Raw genomic sequence first — 19,029 nt, 5'->3', positions numbered from 1 at the left:
CAATAGTATCTCATAAATTACTATTTTTTTTATTCAAATATGTAACAATTTTGCCAGTAATATCGACAAAACTGTAGGGACTTTTCGTTTCGGTTGGTCACATTGGCTATAGCCTTGCCATCTAAAAATAATTTCGAAAGTTTCTTTTTAACTTTCCTACAGACCCGGTGGTTCTCGTATTATTAAGAAAAACCCGATTTTGGGTTGTTTTCAAGTTTCACCTGTGAAATACAAATAACTACCAGTGGAGTCAAATAAAATAGGACGTAAGTAATTAAAATGTATTCAAGCAAAAGAATACTAAGAAGAGTGAGTTCTAACCTAACCTCAAACGAAACATATTCCAGGCCAAAATGCCCCTTTCCTGTCGTTTTTATAAAGAGAAATACCCCGAAGTGGAAGATGTGGTCATGGTCAATGTTAGAGCCATCGCCGAAATGGGGGCTTACGTTCATTTGTTAGAATACAATAATATTGAGGGCATGATATTACTGTCCGAGCTGTCCAGAAGGCGTATTAGGTCCATTAACAAGTTGATCCGAGTAGGGAAAACTGAACCTGTTGTAGTTATTAGGGTAGACAAAGAAAAAGGATATATTGGTAAGTGAACATCTTATATAGACGAGTAAATGCTTAAAATAATAAATCACCAGATTTGTCTAAAAGAAGAGTGAGTGCCGAGGATGTAGAGAAATGTACAGAAAGATTTGCAAAAGCAAAAGCTGTCAACTCCATTCTTAGGCATGTAGCTGAATTGTTAAGATATGAATCTGATGACCAATTGGAGGAGTTGTATCAAAAAACTGCCTGGTATTTCGAAGAGAAATACAAGAAAAACAAGGCTTCCGCTTACGATTTTTTCAAACAGGCTGTAGCGTAAGTAAAGTGATATTGACCCATTACATTTTTGACATTTTTATACCCAAGGGACCCGAGCATATTGGCCGAATGCAACTTAGATGACAAGACAAAAGAAGTCTTACTAAGCAACATAAAACGTAAGCTAACCTCCCAAGCGGTGAAAATAAGGGCGGACATCGAGTGTGCCTGCTACGGCTATGAAGGAATTGATGCAGTAAAAACAGCCCTCAGGGCTGGTTTGGAATTGTCCACTGAAGAGTTACCTATTAAGATTAACCTTATTGCCCCACCCTTATACGGTTAGTGTCTAGGTAATACTTATTTGAACATATCAGTTAAGGTTTTATTTTTATTTATAGTAATGACAACCTCAACGCCCGAGAAGCAGGATGGCTTAAAGAAGCTGAACGAAGCAATAGATGTTATTAAAGTGAAAATTGGGGAGCTCGGAGGGCATTTTAATGTGCAAATGGCTGTAAGTCTTTCATGGTTAATTTGTAAAAGTGTCATGGAATTTCATTTGTATTTGACTAAAGGGTTATTTTTATGCCGTTTTAGCCTAAAGTGGTGACTGCGACCGATGAGGCGGACCTTGCCAAGCAAATGGAACGTGCGGAAATGGAAAATACCGAAGTTGCAGGGGATGATGACGACGAGGAGGAGGAGGAAGGACAGGTAAGGGCCAGTTCAAAGTTTTGAAGAGTATGTTAAAATTAATGGAATTTTGAGGTGCAATTAGTAAAATTATTCCTGGGTTAATATAGGCCTTAACAGTAGGGTATTTCACTCTGGTATTTGAGATTAAATTTACTGGCTGCGAGTGTTTTAAGAGTACTTGCAAGCACTCGGAATTGATTCAAATTCCTGGAGTTTGCTTATCAAAGATCTAGAATAAGACTTTTAAATTATTTATTGAGGTAATTGGAGCCAAAAGAACTGGTAACTAAAACCAGCATGTGTGATCCTATACTCGTGATGTGACTTCAATTTTCTCGAGGAGGAGGTTTAATATTGCTTGACACATTATTTTATGTTCTTTAAATTATTCAGGAACTCCTGGAATAGGACTATCAACTTGTTTAACAAAGTCAAAAAGAGAGCACTTAGAACATTATTCCAGGCATTTGAAGTGTGTCAGATTCCTGGAATAAGACCTTCAATTAATTGTCGAGGTTATTGGGGCCAAAAAACTGATAACTAAATCTGTCAATTGCAATCCTAAACTGATGATTTAGCTTCAATTTTTTGGGAAAGACTACTTGGAAGATTATTTCAGGCATATGAAGTATCTCAGATTCCTGGAATAAGTCCTTTAATTTCATATATTTGATAGTTTCAGATAATTTTCCAGGATCTCAAACATTTTGTAGTGTGAAATTTATATTTTTGATAATGTGTGATAACTGTTTGAGGAATTTAAGACTTAGTTAAAAAGTGTTACCGTTAACGGTTGGAGAACAACAAATTCATATTACATACAAGTTTCTAGGATTAAATTTTTGGTCTTTAATAAGATATTCATATTCACTGAAATTAGTTCTGGTCTAAAAGTAGTTGATTAGCCATGTTCATACATACATTAGCCCATGAGAGGATATATTTGCCTAATAACTATTTAACTATCAATTTCTTTATCAAAGTCAAAGATTATTCCAGGCAGTTGAAGTTCTTTCTGGTATAAGTCCTTTGAATTGCTTATCACGGTTATTAGAGTCAAAAAATCAGTAGGTAACTGGAGCCAACAATTGTAATCCTAGAATCATGATTTAGCTTCAATTTCCTGGGAGAGATCTACGACTACTTAGAAAATTATTACAGGCACATAGAGTGACCCAGATTCCTGGAATAAGTCCTCTAACTTGATTGACTTCTGTTTAGGTTTCGGATAATTTTTTAGGACGTTCTGGGAGTGGAATTTTCACATTTTGTAGTGTGACTTTTTGATATTGGCCTCATTAATCAGAGATTTTCATTATTTTAGTATAGAGGATAAAAAAGCATCAAATGCCTGGACAATATGTAAAATTATCCTAGAAAATATGAAATAATTACAATTTTTCATATCTTGGAGGGTTTTTGGGTGTGGAAGGCTCTTCTCTATTCAGATTTTTAGAATAATGATGGTAGTTATCTGAAAACCCCTTTTTATGGTCTAATTTCCATGGAAATTAGGAAAGTTTTCACATTTATATCATTTCCAGTAGAAATTCAGAGATTGGAGGGACACAAAGTCAATGTCAAAGTCAATCTCTGAATTTTTATTATTAAGAGGTCTCTTTGAGAAACATGGACTACTTTTTTGAATTTTCAGTAGGTTTCTAAAATATTTGGTTACTCCTGAATCGTTTGGGAGTACTGGGAAAGTCCTACAAGTGATAATATCCAAGATATATAGTTGCATCCAGAGCCAGAAGAGTACGAGTCTTCGAAATTTGTTATTCTAATGAGACAATTACGAAAATTATCCCTTTAAATTCAAGTTTTGCAATACATTCTCTCAATGTATATAAATATTTACTCGAAAAACTAAAACATTCTTAATCTATTGGCAGAATATCTACAACATTCTTTCAGGTTTCAGAACATTCAAATACTCACATAACTTTATTCGTGATGCAGAACCCTCAAATTCAGTCACAGTCAAATCTCTCGTTATTAACGTCTAGTGTCTTACGTTTAGAAACCGTAATACAGAATTCCTTTTTTTTATTAAGAATATATTCTGATTTAAAAATAGTTAATTTTTCTGCATAATTTTGCCAGTAACATTAATTCATTCCTTTGATCTCAGCCAAAGCTCTGCAATTAGCACAAAGTTCGTGCAAATTTATTGATATTTCTGATGTTTTATTTGGTATAGATAATACAATATTCTTTGATACATAATAATAATAATAATAACTCCGCGTTATAAGTTTGATCGATGTTGAGTTTATATTCTTAACAAACTTACTCTTTCTCAATATTAGCTACTAACATCGACTGTTTTGCTATTGAACTCTTTGAAAATTTATATTAGTTTTATTAGTATTGCAAATAATTTGACGGATATAGAGTTTATTAATATAATACGTAGTTAAAATTGGCACACATTGTTTTCTACTTGTCCGATTTTCTCTGTTTGTTTAAATATAAATTTATTTTAGGTGTACAGTGAAGGTGAAGACGAAGAAAAAAATGGTGGAGACGGAGGTAACACCGACGAAGAAGACTAGACGCAGCAGTCTCTTAACATCAAAAGGGTTTAATACTTTATAGGCAATTTAACAGCAAAAAAAACACACTTCCTTTTATCGTCAAAAATCTCTTTATTTATCTTAAGACAGGTGTTTTTTATTATATATTATCATAACATTCAATATAATATGATAACGACCACATTTTCATATTTTAGACTAGTAACAGTAATAAAATATCTATTATATAAGAAATACGGTAGTTTCCATTAAAAGATCTTGAGGCATCTGCTCTTGTTGTCGGCGGCGATTATTTGCGAATCGGGAGTGACCAGGAGACCGGACACCCAACTGAAACCGCTTTTGCTTCCGAAGATCTTCACCAGGGCGCCGTCCGGTGTAAAAACTTGAACCTTTAAAAGGGAATTTTATGAAATTGATTATATTTTCTTTCTTCCCCTCTCCTCCACGGAATACAATAGCAGGGTTGCCAGACTGTAAGTGTGGGTGAAAAAAAAAACAGGCATTTATTTCCAATAGGTTTGTTACCCAATTACAGGAAAGAATAAAAAAAAAATATGAAAATATGTATAAAAATGAAAAATCAAAATGCTTAACATTCGATGTACTTCTAACAGATTATCTATATACATATGTACTAGAAAGACTCTGCATCACCTATTCACTTTATACCTTCTATAATGGACCTTAAACTGTCAACAAAAATATCGAACCGTTTACATAAATTATTATTAATATAATTCTGACACTTTATATTAATTAAACAAAAATTAGGGGATTTAAACAAAATATTAGTCCTAACGGGATTTACATAAAATAATCTGAAATGCCTAGAGTTTATTCTTGGTACCCGAAAATTTAAACCAGCCAAAAGGGTGGAACAGTCAATCTTGTTATGAATAAGGTTATATAAGAATTTTATGGAAAAAATTTCTCTTCATTTTGCTAAGGGTATAATATTAAATTTATTAAAGTATAATTGACTATCCAAACCTCTGGCTGGAAAGACACCTTCCTCTTCATAAACTTGCGCTGAATGCGCTCAATATTATCTATCAGGTGTAAATTGGGTACCAAATTAGAGATCCGTATTCTATTTTTGAGCATATGTAAGAGAAAAAAAGTAGAGTAAGGGCGACAAATATGGAATAGTTGTAAACCAGAAAAAGTAGCAAGCGTCCTCTATTAATTGCACGTTGAAAGTGTCGAGGTGCATTCATCTAAGGTTTTTTTTCGATCGGTCCGTTTCTAGTTTGTTTTATTGGATCACCATGGACAGTCGTTTTTTTTTTTGCGGCATCATAAAAGTTTTGCAGATCTTGCTGTTTCCGTGTGTTAGCGATAAAATACTTATTTCTTATTCAAACTGTTGTGCATTTGTGACACTTCAAACATCACAGTTTTTAGGTAAGTTTGTTTTTTAACATAGAAATATTTTTTTTAAATATTATAAGATTAGGTTATGAGGGTCAATAATATGGAATTTTTTAAGCCACAAATATGGAATAGTATTCCATATTAGTATCCCATTAAGAATACTAAAATAGTGATATTTTCTTGCTATTACCCCCTCAAAGCTGTTTCTTTACCCAGATTGGAACTCTGTGGCGCTTTGTTGCTCGTAAAACTTGTAAAAAAGGTCACTAAGATTCTTAATTATCCCATATCGGAAATGTTCTATTGGACCGATTCCTCTATAGTACTGTGCTGTTTAAGCTTAGAACCTCGCAGCTTAAAAACGTTTGTGTGTAATAGAATTGCCGAAATTCAGCAACTATCTGATGCAGGCAATTGGTACCATGTTGTTTCATCTCAGAATCCTGCTGATATTATATCGCGGGGCATGACTCCTACTGATCTCAAAAATAATCTCCTTTGGTGGCATGGACCTCAATACTTGAAAAAACCAGAAAAGTATTGGCCCGCAGGCAAACATGTCTCAAATTTTGCTCGTCAAGCCCGTGAAATATCCGAAATCCCTGAAATTAACCCAAAATCCTTTGTTTTTATCGCAAACCCAAATACTGACTTTGTCACCAATATCTGCTCAAGATTTTCTTCGTACCCCAAGCTGATTAATGTTGTAGCATATTGTCGAAGATTCCTTCATAACCTAAAAAACAAAGCTCAAAGAATTACTAGACATTTGTCACCAAATGAAATTTCCCAGAGTACTTCTTGCCTTATTAAGCTTATCCAAGCTGATAGATTTCCTGAAGAAATATTTGATTTGGAACACAACCGTGGCGTTAAAACCAGAAGTAAACTTAGCACGCTCAATCCTTTTCTCGACCGCTCTAAAATTCTACGAGTAGGTGGTCGACTAAGTCATGCGAATATAGACTTTGACTATAAACACCCTATTGTACTTCCTCATAACCAGCCGTTCACCGAGCTAGTTGTTACCCACGAACATGGCAAAAACTTACATCCCGGTAGTCGAACAACCCTGTCTGTTTGTAAGGCAACAGTTTTCGCCACTAAAAGGAAAACCTTTAATTAAACGAATCATCGTCTGTCTCATAATATAATATAATCAACTCTGTCCCATAGTTCTTGAGTGAATCAACTGCCTGGAAGAAATTAAAATATTCTTCCAAGCAATTGAATTGGAGTCTCTTTTCTCTCTGTCACATAGTATTTGAGTGATTCAACTGCCTGGAAGGAATTAAAATATTCTTCCAGGCAATTAAATTGAAGTCACTTTTCTCTATAGCCACGTTTCTAAATTTGCTTTTATACTAAATAATATATCAATAACAATTATTGTAACTAAAAAAAAAGTAATAAACAAAAGAGAGGCCATTGTAAACCTATTAAATCTTGTGCTTGTACTATGCGTTAGAAACCTTAATTTTTATATGATGAAATAGAACAATGTGATTTTTTTTTATTTTAGTATGGCGTCAAAAGGTAGTCGAAAAAGAAAATGTTAGGAAAAAAATTATATGATACAAGCAATTTGTGCTGTTAAGGAACAGAAAAGCAGCCAAAACTTAGAATGTTCCCAGAACAACCCTTTTTAAACACTGTCAGAAAAACAAAGATCCAGATATCTCTGCTGAAACAAAACTAGGTCGACCAACAGTGCATACAAAAGAACTAGAAGATGAACTTATAAGGTACTTACTTCATATGGAAAGTAAGTATTTTGGTTTAACCAGAAACGACATAAGGAATATGGCATATCAGCTTGCTGTTAAAAATAATCTGCCAAAGAAACAGCTGGAAAAGGCTGGCTTGGGCTGTTTATGAGACGGCACTCAGATACATTGTCATTTAGAAGACCTACAGGCACATGTTTCGCTAGAGCCAAGGGCTTTTCCAAAGAAAACGTTCAGTCATTTTTTACTATCTTAACGAATGAATATGAAAAACATAACTATTCAGCAGACCGCGTTTTCAACGTTGACGAGCGTGGTCTCTCTATAGTGCCTTCAAAGATACCTACCAGAAGTAATTGCACGTAAAGGTAAACGACAAATTGGTAGCATGACTTCCGTAGAACGAGGCTCACTAATTGCAGTAGTATTTTGTATGAGTGCAGGGGGCAATTTTGTTCCACCCTTAGTTATATTGCCCAGAAAAAACTTAACCCGCAGCTTACAAAGGGGGCTCCACCTGGGACAAAGTTCGACAGCGACAGTAAAGCCTACACCTGAATCTCCAGTTATGCTCGTATTAGACGGTCATAACTTGCATACTCGCAATATTGATGTCATTAATATGGCCAGAGAAAATAATGTGAAAAATAAGTGAGGAGATAAGAACGTGGGTACGACAAAATACCAGACCAGTAACTGCATTTGATGTGATGGAAATTTTCAGCAAGGCTTATTTGAGAGTTAATGGTTTTAAAGCCACCGGAATTTTTCCCCTTAATCCGAATGTCTTTCGTGAATGTGACTTTCTTGCCTCTGAAACTATCGAAAAAGATGAAGTTGATGCTGTTGTCCCTCTTCCAGTACCTCATCAAGATACTGAAAATCCGACGCCACCAACAAATATTGTAACTCCTGAGATGGTCTCGCCTGTCCCAATCATTTGTAAAAAAACCGGCAACCAAGGAAGAAAAGCAGGGAAAGCTGCCGTAATAACTGCGTCACCTTACAAAATAGAATTGGAATCATCCGCAAAAGCATCCAAACTTTAAGTTAAAAAACAAATTGGGCAGAGTAAAACAAGCTTGACTGATTCCGATACTCCCAGCACGTCAACAGCCATCTCGTCAAGAAACAAGTCAAGTCAAAAAATTTGGGATACAGTTTAGAAAAATGAAGTAGCTCTTCTGAAGAAGACTTTGTGGCAGATGATGACTCAGATGATTCATTATGTACTGGCGAAAATAGTGAAAAAGTTCCGGATGTTTCTGATAATCCAGAGTGCTTGTTTTGTGGTGGAAAGGTTTTGGAAAGCAAAAAATCCGAGAACAGTGGATACAGTGCAAATCCTGCAACTCATGGTGTCATTTGCAATGTACCTCATACGTATTTGGCATTTATATTTGCGATTTCTGCCAAAAGATTTAGTATTTAGTTTAGTTTTCTAAGTATTCCATATTTGTCGCCCTTACTCTACTTTTAAAGTATTAATATTTTCAAAGTGCCGACAGTTTCGATAAATGAAACCCAACAATTTGGCAGAGTCAGAAACTATTTTTGCTACATGCTTGGCGAAACTTAATTTCGCATCATAAGTAATTCTGAGTGAGTTACTACATTCATTTAAAATTTGCGCGATCATATAAAATTTTTACCACTCCTCTCTTTAGTATTATTGGTTGATTAGAATTAAAATTAAGATATCTATTAGTATGAGTTGGTTCACGGTAAATTTTAGTTTGAAAATTTTGTAAATATTTGTTAATTAAAGTAGCAAGAAAATGAAGCTGACCATCAGCCTCCTTTTCGAGTGTAAATTTTATAGTAGATTCTCTGGAGTCAACTTCCTGGAAAAAAAATTTTTTTTTATTAAAGGCAATTGTTACTGCCTTGAACTAATTGAAAGCTATCTTGCAGTGGACAAACAAAATACTGGGTTAAACATACATACGTAATTGTTAATCTCTTACAAGTAGTACTTTAAAAAAAAAAATGGAATGCCTTTTCAGAAGTGTCTCCTTCTTTGAGGCAGCAACACTTATCCATAGAACCGAAAACACCCACACATGAGGATGAAAAAAATTGGCCAATAAAAACCATGGTGAAATCGAATTGATCCCCTTTATTCTCTAGATCTGGCCCCCAGCGACTACTGAATTTCCATAGATGTCAAAAAGATATTTCAGAATGTCTGATGATGTATATGAATTTTTTGTCGTGGCGCCATTGGTCGAATAGTACCGAAAACTTGAAATTTCATAATTATAGGTCGCACCTTCTTAGTATTTCGTACTGTTATGTAATTATTGATCTATTCCAGGCCTTTGACATCATTTTTTATTTTAGTCCAGGCATTTAGCAAAATTTTTTAGGGTTTTTAGGCTTCAGGAATAATTTGCTGTGCCTCAGCAAAGAGATTGGAAACATTTTTGACCTTTGACGACATTTTATTTACTATATAAAATGTCATGACTTAATAATGCAGTTTTCTGAGGAGGAGTTCGATCAAAGGGTTTCCGACATATAAACAAATTGAAAATCGTCTTTTTTTTTTAATATAGGCGTGGCTTTAACACTGAAAATATTGATACTAAGAGATATATTTCGGCTTTTCTTGTGTTTTTCCTAATTAGGGAAAAAATGCAAATGTCTCCAAAGGTATATAGCCTGGAGTGCCGGGAATAATTTCCCAATTACTCTTGGATCTTTTCCAGGCGATTGAACTTTATCTGAAAAAATCCGGTTTCCATTCCAGAAATCCGAGAGCCTGAAAGAATTTTTCAAGTACTTTTCATTAAAATGGAAACTATGTAAGTTCAAGGTTTAATTCGTAATTTTTTGTATGGTCTTTTCGGCCTGATGATGGGATCCTTTAGGGGCGAAACACGTGCCGCTTCATTACAAACATAAAAACACCGTGTATACTACATTTCACCTAATATAAAAGACTTTAATATTTATAGTTAGTAGCATAAATTCAGCCTCTTGCAAAATATCTTCTAGATATTTTATCTCATACTCCAACGAAGAACTGAACTGGACAATGAAAGCGACATGTCGGCTTACATTGTTACAGACACCCATTATTTACTATGTGCTTTTAAGTGTAAACAAAAACGAATTATTTATGCTTACTCTAGCATTTCCAGCATCCCCGACCAAAATAAAGCCAAACTGATCCACCGCTACCACCTCGGCTGACCTGAACTGTCCCGGGTTCTTTCCATAAGAACCGATTTCATGCACTAACTGTCCGTTCAAATTGAAAGTTTTCACCTGCAATAAACCACTTTATAAAACTGGAAAAAACCACAAGCAACAACACTCGCCCTATTATTCCCGGAATCGGCGACGATTATATTATTGCCAAACACGGCCACTCCCGTGGGATAATTCAGCTGAGTCACCTCGTTTTCGAAGCCGATTATTTTGATTTTATCCCCGGTTATTTGGTCGGCCAGTACCACCCTGTTGTTGGCCGTATCGCATATTATAAGTTCCTCATTGGGACCCATCGCTTAAAAAAAAAAAGGCATTTCATTAAGACAGTTGATTCAACTGTAAGATCCTTACCGATGCCATCGGGACACTTCAGTTTGAATTTATTGGTGCAAATGGTCCTTAAAAAATCCCCTTCGTGGGAGAACACGTGCACGCAATTTTGCCACTTATCGGTTATAAAAACCTCTTTGCGACTCTTGGAAAACGCTATTCCCGCCGGACAACTCATAGTTTCGTGAGTTAACCTAAAAGTAAGTGTGAGTAATAACCCTCATATAGAATATGCTCTTTAGTTTCTTGCCTATCGATCAATTTAAGTTTGCTCCTATCCAAAATCAGCACGTTACGCTTAAAAGTCGTCGCTATATAAAGTTTTGTATTATCCCAAGGGGGAATACCGAGACCCCCTGGACTGGGGCATTTGTTCCATACCAGTTTAGGGGTAAAAGACCTGAAAAAAAACATCAAGCACTCTCCACGTGAAACTTATAATAACCCCCTCGTACCTTCCTCTATACTGCTTAGCCATTGTCTCGGCACTATCACAAGGATTGCCGACTTTAATTGGTGAACTCGCCTGATTTTGGTTATTATCTTCGTCATTATAGATTCCCTCGGATATTTGGTCCAGTTTATAACTCTCTGGGTCAAAAGTTAGCCTTGCCTCTCCGAAATAATTGACTTGATCCAAAAGTTTAGAGGTTTCCCTGTGCAGGTTCAGATACATGTTAACCTGAAAACCGTTTTATGCTTGATAAATTGTTGGTACCTAAAACAGGCCTTGAAACTACCTTTTGATTATTATTTTTATCCATGGCTTTTACCATAATATCCTTTCTCAGTCTGCACATGCTGTCTAGTAAGATATCAGAGGCGACGGCACTCTCCTTTTTAATGCTGCAAAGATCCAACAAAACATTTTGTTCCTCCCTAAAAAAAAAAACCTTCTGATAAGCATATCATTTTCTATTTTATGGACATACGTCATAATCGATTCCACCCTCTTTGCAGTGGTTTTTTTCACTTCTTTCGCCAAGGTGTCACATCTCGCTTCAAAGTTTTCCAGTTTACTTGTCAAGCGCACTTCGGATTCTTCTAATTGTTTGGTGAGCATGGTCAGGTTGGAATCTAACTCGGTTAGATGAGCGTTCCAACATATTGTGCAAAAAATCTAAAGACGGCAGGAAAAGAACGATCCAATTATATGGTCATAGTGGATATAGTTGTTCTGAATGTAATATCTAATATATGCAAAAAATAGTCTAGATAAATACAACAAAAGGTCTGAAATGTATATAACCATAACAAATACAAGTAAATCTTCTACAGATTCAATTCCTGAGACTCAATAAATTCTGTATCTCAACTACATATTACCTATGCCTTTTTAGTAAACTTCCAAATGCACTTAAACTAAAGAAGTCTTTTTATATAAGAACCTATGATATGGGAGTTTTGCCATTTTATGGGTGTAGTTATTATAGTGAAGTATTTTGTCCAGTGCTTCCATTTTTGCTGGAGTCCCACGTCTATTCTAGTACATGCTGTTTCCCAGTTTAGGACTTCATTGAATGATAGTAATTGTCCAGAACTTTATCCCCTATAGTCATGTTATTCCTACAAGGTTACAGCTTTCCTGTAACCTTGAAGGCTAACAATGTTCTATTCTTGGGGCTACTACAGCTTCAGTCTATAGCTGGTATATACCTTGGGATCCTTGTTTTGCTTTAATATTGGTGATATTATTTGTGTACACAATACAATACCTAATTCATTTATTTATTTATACACGGGATCAACCCCATTACTAAAAATATATATATTTCTGAAAAAGAAATAAAAGCTATACTACCTAACCACTAATTACTAATTAACAATAATTATCAGACTTAATCTTAATACCAAGGATAATTAAACCGTTTTACAAGTAGTAACAATATTCTCTCAAAATCAGAACAATTAACAATGCAAAATTAGCTAAGAAACAACAAAATATATTATTATCAATGACAATGATCAAATGTATTTCAAATTATTAATCATGGAGCAGAATTAATTCAAAAAACAAACTCTTAATAAGACTCCTAAAATGCAATAAGGAAATTCCCAAAACTTCAATTCCAGTAGAGTTTACCAGCCTCAAGGTCCTTTCGACAGGCGAGTGCATAGCATAGTTGGTACGATGATAAGGCAAAGAAAACAATCGATTTGCCCTCAGATTACGGTATGGAATATTAAATGAAATCCTATTAAGCAGTTTATAAATAAACACCAAATCATTCTCAGTGCGTCTCTTAAGTAAACTCCGCATATTCAGCAAGTTCATTGCTTCATCATAACAATGGTCATTAGGAACTAGAATGCGAAGTTTATAAAGGCAGAATCGTAGAAATTTATTTTGAACCCTCTCCAGTGCCATACAATTATTCATGTACAGAGGAGACCAAATTATTGATCCATACTCCAACAAAGAGACAACAAGTGATATGTACAACCTTTTGCAAGTTTCAACCGACAGATACTTACAATTGCGCTGGACAAAATCAAGGACCTTAGATGCTTTACTTATAATAGTATTTACATGGGAATTAAAATTCAATTGTTCATCAAAAAAGATACCAAGGTCCTTTACTACTTCAGTGTACCTAAGATTAACATTATCAATAGTATAGGAGGAAGTTACCCGTTTGTTTCTTTTGTAGAAACTAATGTAACTGCATTTACCCACATTCAGAGCCAAACTATTACCAACACACCATTCACACAATCTATTCAGATCATCTTGCAAGAGAACCATGTCTTGTTCTGAACTGATCACCCTATAAAACTTTAAATCATCGACAAATAACAAAAAATTACTATTTTTAAAGCAAACCAAAATATCATTAATGAAAATATTGAACAACAGGGGAGAACAATGACCACCCTGTGGAACCCCATAGGTCACACTGATAAGATGCGACCTAGCATCCCCAATTGGTACCTGCTGAAATCTGTCAGAAAGAAAACTTGCAAACCAGGCCACCAAACAACCTGAAAAACCAAAAAGTCTCAATTTTTCTAATAATTAGCTATGGTTGACACTGTCAAATGCCTTGGAAAAGTCTGTATATATTACATCCACTTGTTCACCCCTCTCCAAAGCAAGTTTGTAATAGCAGACTTGCCACGACTGAAGCCCTGCTGTTCACTTAACAGAAGTTCTTTGCAATAAAAATTAATTTGGTCATAAATAAGACTGTCTAGAAGTTTTGGAATAGCAGACTGTACGCACTCACTCCTGTAATTGATCATTTCATTAGCAGCACCACGTTTAAATATAGGCGTAATAAAACTGAGTTTCCACTCGGATGGAAAAACTGTCAAGTCTAAAGACCTACTGAATAAAATAAAGAGGGGATAAGAGAGGACACATACACATTTTCTCAAAAAATAATTCGGTATACCATCAGGGCCAGCACTAAGTTTAAGGGATAATTGAAAGATCTTATCAAAAATGAATCCAATAGATAATTTAGGATTTGGAATAGTCATGTTTACACCAGCCTGCCGAGAAGGTAAGACATTATTATCTCTATTATAGACAGTAGAAAAAAACCTGGCAAACCCCTCTGCAATTTGTTCACAACCTGCAAACTCCCCATTATTATAGGTCATCAAATCAGGAAGCCTATTCGTTGCTCTCCTGTTATTAAACTTATACCTAAAACTTTTGGGGTTTGTATAAAGTAACTGGTCCAAATTTGAAATAAAGTTCTGGTAACAAGTCTCCGTTAGAGTTTTGCACCTAGCTCTAAGATCTGAAAAGACTTCGTAGTCTGCAACAGTATGACTAGACTTATATTTTTTATGTGAAATTTTCTTTTGCTGGATCAAGTACTTTAACTCCCCTGAAAACCAACTGGGAAAAGACGAGGTTTTGAATCTCTTAAGAGGCACAAACAAAGCTATAGCCATATTCAATATATGATAGAACTCTGAAACCGCATCATCAATATCAAATTCAATCTTCATCATAGAGTAATTAAAAGTATATTTAAGTATTTTAATATTCATTTCTCTATGATCTTCATTTTGCTAGAAAAAAATTCAAATATAAACCTAACATAACCTATAAATAAAGTTTGACATCTGTCATTTGAGAAAGCGCTAAACGCAACAACTGACCCAGTTTTACCACTTTACCAATTTAATGGCAAATGTGGGTGCTCGGTATAATTTTGTGTAATATTCGTTTATTTTAGAAATTATGATAAATAAAAATCTCTGTAGGTTTGGGTAAATTCAAAATAACAAAACATAATTTCACGTTTGACATCTGTCATTTCTGAAACCACTAAAGACAACAACTCGCACAGTGTTGCCAATTTGTTTATGCAATTTAATGGCCAATATGCGCTCTCAATTTATTATTTAATTATTTAAAATTAATGTGATATTGTTTAAAGACAAATTGGTAACTCTGAGTGCAAATCTCCATTTAGCGGCTTCCTGTGCTTTTGGCTTGGTCAGCTACTGCTATTATTACATGCAACGTTGCTACAATTTGACGATAATTTTCGAATTTCATTAGCCTTTTCACAATTTTCATTAAATTTTCAATAAACTTGGCAACGTAACGCATATTAAATCTTCACGAGCTTTTCCTAATAAAAGTGAAATGACAACTCTGCGCGCATTTCTGCATTTAGAACCTCCTGTCATTTTGACTAATAGTCAGTTTATGAGCAACGTTGTCACAATGTGCAACGTTTGCCAAAATTTAATATTTTTCTCCCATTCCCACTACATTTAAAATATAATTTTATTAAACACACATCATATCATTTAATATACGTTTCTGGGTAGGACTACAAGCCTATAAACACCTAAAGTTACTAAAAATTTTCTCAGCATGGCCTTTAGGACCTACCTGCGACTATTAAACGTGCTAGAGCAAGACTTACTTGCATACAGTGTTGACAGACTTGCTCCTGTTGTGCGGATACCGTTTGACAATTGACACATCGATAGTTTTCCCGGACCGTTGGAGACGTCGGAGTACCATCGGTCAGCACTTTCAATATCGACTGTAGGTACAGATTCCTCGGTAACCGATCCACGGTTGTCATGCCGTCGTCGAGCGCCATTTGTTTTTGACAGACCGGGCACGCCATCGATTTTACGGTGTCATTTAGAACTAATTCCCGTTTTTGGAATTTCAAATTTTTCGCGGTTATGTGAGCTTTTAGACAGCTCAGACAAAAAGTGTGTTGGCAGGGAAGCATTCGCGGCTGGTGCAGGCGTTCTAGGCAGATGCCGCATTGTATAAGGTCCTCGATGGCTGACCAGGAGTCACTAGAATAACTGCAAAAACTGCCGTAACATAACCTTATAAAGTTCCGCCATCTTGTTTTTTTTATTAGAACGTTGACGGTTATATAGAGAGAGAAATTTTATCAGGATTATTGAGGACTAATATGGGATTATCTGATTTTTATATGATATATAAACGAGTGTATAAAGCTTACATGGGCGTTCCGGATGAGCTGCCTGATCCAGCGATATTTAACTTTAAATTTTTATTTTTTTTCACTGTTCTCCCTTCGATCCTGATAATTTCACGTTGGTCCTGGATCGTGACGGTTTTCTTCACTAAATCGCTCATCGTTACTCCTAACGATCGTAAATATAAACTGAAAAGTTTATTTGGAACAATTCTGATTTTTTGGCATCCGATATCTAATCGGGATTAGGAGAATTATTTGTTATTATCACGTCAATCTTATGAAGTGCTTTATCGAAAGATTAAATTTAGTAAACATGTTGGTTTTTCTTTAAGACAATGAATCCAATTATACGGATTTTATTAGTGATTTATATAAGGCAATGTGTCAAAGACGGACTTATGAGCAAACTCGTGAACTAGAGAGAGAGAGAGACAGATAGGTGTAGCATAATCTTTGAAACGATCAATTTTTGAAATGACAAACAAAGCGCCACGCCCATATTGAAATTAGAGAGTAGAAGAAGTCATTTGTGAAAAATTGATGATATCAAAGAAGGCTTGTAGACAACATATTGAACCATTTTGAAAACATAATATAATGTTTTTACACCGCGGCTCGTTATGCTCTATATAAACACTCTTAAGAAAAAGTTTGTTACGCACCTGTTATATCGGATCATGATACCCATGGAAAAGTTTCAATATAGTTGGTATAACTTGTAGACAGCATCTCGAACTATTTTAAATACGCAAACATAATATAATGTTTTTATGGTGACGTCGGGGCTCGTTATGCTGTGTATAAGCCATCCTAAACAACATTTTGTCACTCACCTGACATATTGAATCCTAATATCTATGAACAAATTTCATATTAAATGTAAGGTGGTTACCATGGCTTGCAGACAGCATATTAAACCATTTCAAAAACATACAAATTTAATGATTATCGACATCGAGGCTCATTATGCTGTATATAAACACTCTTAAGCAAACGTTTGTGACGTTAAATTGGATCGTGATAACCATGGAAAAAGTTTCATATTAAATGTAATATATGGTTGCCACGGCTTGTGGACAGCATACCGAACCATTTCGTAAACATAATATAATGTTTTGATGGCGACACCGCGGTTCGTTATGCTGTCTATAAGCCATCCTAAACAACATTTTGTCACCTGACATATTGAATTCTGATGGCCGTGGAAAAATTTCATATAATTACAAGGTTGCCATAGCTTGTAGACAGCACATTGAACCGTAAATATTTAGTGATAATATGGTGGCTAATTACGGTATCCATGAAAAAAAAAACCATTTAAATGTAACATAGTTGCAGTGGCACATTGCCATATAAACACTAAATGTTTACGCCTACACAATGATTCAATGTTCTGTCTAAAAGCCACTGCCACGCATTATTTACGACGCCACGAGCTATTTACATCTGTGGCAGTGGCTTTTAGACAGAACATCGGACCATTTTGAAAGCCTAAACATTTAGTGTTTAAATGGCAACGTCGCGGATTGTTATGCTGTATATACACTCCCAAGCAAACGCTTGTCAGGCACTTGGCTTATTGGATCATGATATTCATGAACAGAGTCATGTTAAATGTAATTTTATGGTTGTAATGGCTTGTAAACAGCAAATTGAACCATATAATCATATGGCAACATCGCAGTTCGTTTTGATATCGATGTAAAAAATGACGTAATTATGAGAATAGGGAAGTTTGTCAAATAACTCAAAAATCAAGATATTTACACTTTTGAAAATTTGTACAAATATTGCTCATTGAAATTGATTAGACACCTATTTTAGGGTTTTTTAAAAATTGTACAAGAAATTGAAAAAAAAAATTTGTCAACATGCTCATAACTCAATAAGTAAAAAAGATATACTTATCTGAAAAAAAAACTAATTTCAATAATTATCTCTCCAGGAACTGTTTGAAAAATCTACTAATGCAATCCAATCTATGTAAAAATGAAACATAACCTCAAATTCTTCCTTCTCTCATTTCGAAAATTTAAATCGATATTTGGGCAATATGAGCATCTCGCTCTTTTGACGCAAAAGTGACAGTTCGAACTGTCAATATAACAGATGGACGCCATCTTGAAAACAACATTAGAACATTATAAGACAAGAAGACTCTAGAAGAATAAAGCGTAATTTTCAGGAGTAAGTTGTGTTAAATATGAATGGTCAACCCAGTTAAAGTAGTTAAGAAAAACCCAGTTAATTAATGGAAGATCCAGAGCTATAGATTTTTTAACATTTCAAGCATTTTAATAGAAATTATACCTGAAGTGCCTGGACTAATTAATTTATTTATTAATAAAGTTTAAATTTAATTATTTTAAAATTCCAGGCAGTTGAGCTATAGATTTTATCTTTAAGAATTGCCTGGAAATAGAATAAATTAGTCCAGAAGCCTGGAAAAAAATGGCTCCGATTGCCTGGAAGAGAATAAATATTTCTAAAAAAAAACTGAAAAAATAATAATAATACATATTTATTTAGCCACATACATAACCAGAACATAATTTGCGAACCATCGGTAATTTTTTATTTTTTTTTATTAAATTGGTTAACAAGTTAAAGAGTGTACCATATCGATGGGTTTATTGGAAATGTTTTTTTTTTTTGTAAATTTGAGAGAACAATTTATGCTCTAGAAATTTCAATTTTCAGTTACTATTTTCATGACATTTTTGACTACTTTATAATTCCTTTATTTTATTTATATTATACACTTTTTAATAAAAAAAAAATTGATTTCCAAAAAATTCTCTGGTCTTAAGAAACATCTCCATAATAGCCAAGGAAAAAAATTAACCCTAATCTTAAATTCTTCCCTTTTTCATTTTCTGT

The 19,029-nt window shown here is 34.6% G+C and overlaps 3 protein-coding genes across 8 annotated transcripts in view; 1 reads left to right on the top strand and 2 right to left on the bottom strand.

Annotated features, from left to right (window-relative positions):
* Positions 1-59: 59 nt before the first annotated feature.
* On the top strand, positions 60-4,292 carry LOC126736116 (eukaryotic translation initiation factor 2 subunit 1). The gene is made up of 7 exons (XM_050440339.1): positions 60-266; positions 348-600; positions 654-876; positions 928-1,160; positions 1,221-1,336; positions 1,420-1,536; positions 4,008-4,292. Exons 2-7 carry the CDS (start codon positions 354-356, stop codon positions 4,074-4,076), a joined length of 1,005 nt encoding a protein of 334 aa, XP_050296296.1. The 5' UTR covers positions 60-266; positions 348-353; the 3' UTR covers positions 4,077-4,292.
* The window catches only part of LOC126736108 (RING finger protein nhl-1-like), a 22,666-nt gene continuing 7,786 nt past the window's right edge, over positions 4,150-19,029 (bottom strand). The window contains exons 1-11 of one of the 6 annotated variants that reach the window (XM_050440325.1): positions 16,812-16,843; positions 16,171-16,335; positions 15,607-16,015; positions 11,644-11,831; positions 11,452-11,590; positions 11,167-11,393; positions 10,962-11,111; positions 10,733-10,905; positions 10,489-10,676; positions 10,295-10,435; positions 4,150-4,532 (exon numbers count right to left, since the gene is read on the bottom strand). In XM_050440325.1, coding sequence (XP_050296282.1) covers positions 4,281-4,532; positions 10,295-10,435; positions 10,489-10,676; positions 10,733-10,905; positions 10,962-11,111; positions 11,167-11,393; positions 11,452-11,590; positions 11,644-11,831; positions 15,607-16,015; positions 16,171-16,335; positions 16,812-16,837 — 2,058 coding nt within the window. In that variant the 5' untranslated portion in view covers positions 16,838-16,843 and the 3' untranslated portion in view covers positions 4,150-4,280. Of the gene's footprint in view, positions 4,533-10,294; positions 10,436-10,488; positions 10,677-10,732; positions 10,906-10,961; positions 11,112-11,166; positions 11,394-11,451; positions 11,591-11,643; positions 11,832-15,606; positions 16,016-16,170; positions 16,336-16,811; positions 16,844-19,029 lie in introns of those variants that run through there. The other 5 variants (XM_050440324.1, XM_050440327.1, XM_050440326.1 and 2 more) reach the window with 5 other exon arrangements.
* LOC126736117 (uncharacterized) lies at positions 11,771-15,564 on the bottom strand. The gene is made up of 2 exons (XM_050440340.1): positions 12,038-15,564; positions 11,771-11,901 (listed from the first exon to the last, which is right to left on the bottom strand). Exon 1 carries the CDS (start codon positions 14,714-14,716, stop codon positions 13,775-13,777), a length of 942 nt encoding a protein of 313 aa, XP_050296297.1. The 5' UTR covers positions 14,717-15,564; the 3' UTR covers positions 11,771-11,901; positions 12,038-13,774.

The sequence above is a fragment of the Anthonomus grandis genome, chromosome 5 (genome assembly GCF_022605725.1).
Source record: "Anthonomus grandis grandis chromosome 5, icAntGran1.3, whole genome shotgun sequence".
Taxonomy (NCBI): domain Eukaryota; kingdom Metazoa; phylum Arthropoda; class Insecta; order Coleoptera; family Curculionidae; genus Anthonomus; species Anthonomus grandis.
This window is presented reverse-complemented; position numbering and strand designations above follow the sequence as displayed.

Bases quoted from the DNA above. Each gene is read 5' to 3' on its own strand.
- LOC126736116 (XM_050440339.1), top strand. From the start codon at position 354: ATGCCCCTTTCCTGTCGTTTTTATAAAGAGAAATACCCCGAAGTGGAA. The intron at 877-927 runs GTAAGTAAAGTG...TTTATACCCAAG, and splicing joins TTTTTCAAACAGGCTGTAGC to GGACCCGAGCATATTGGCCG. The intron at 1,537-4,007 runs GTAAGGGCCAGT...AATTTATTTTAG, and splicing joins AGGAGGAGGAGGAAGGACAG to GTGTACAGTGAAGGTGAAGA.
- LOC126736117 (XM_050440340.1), bottom strand. From the start codon at position 14,716: ATGAATATTAAAATACTTAAATATACTTTTAATTACTCTATGATGAAG.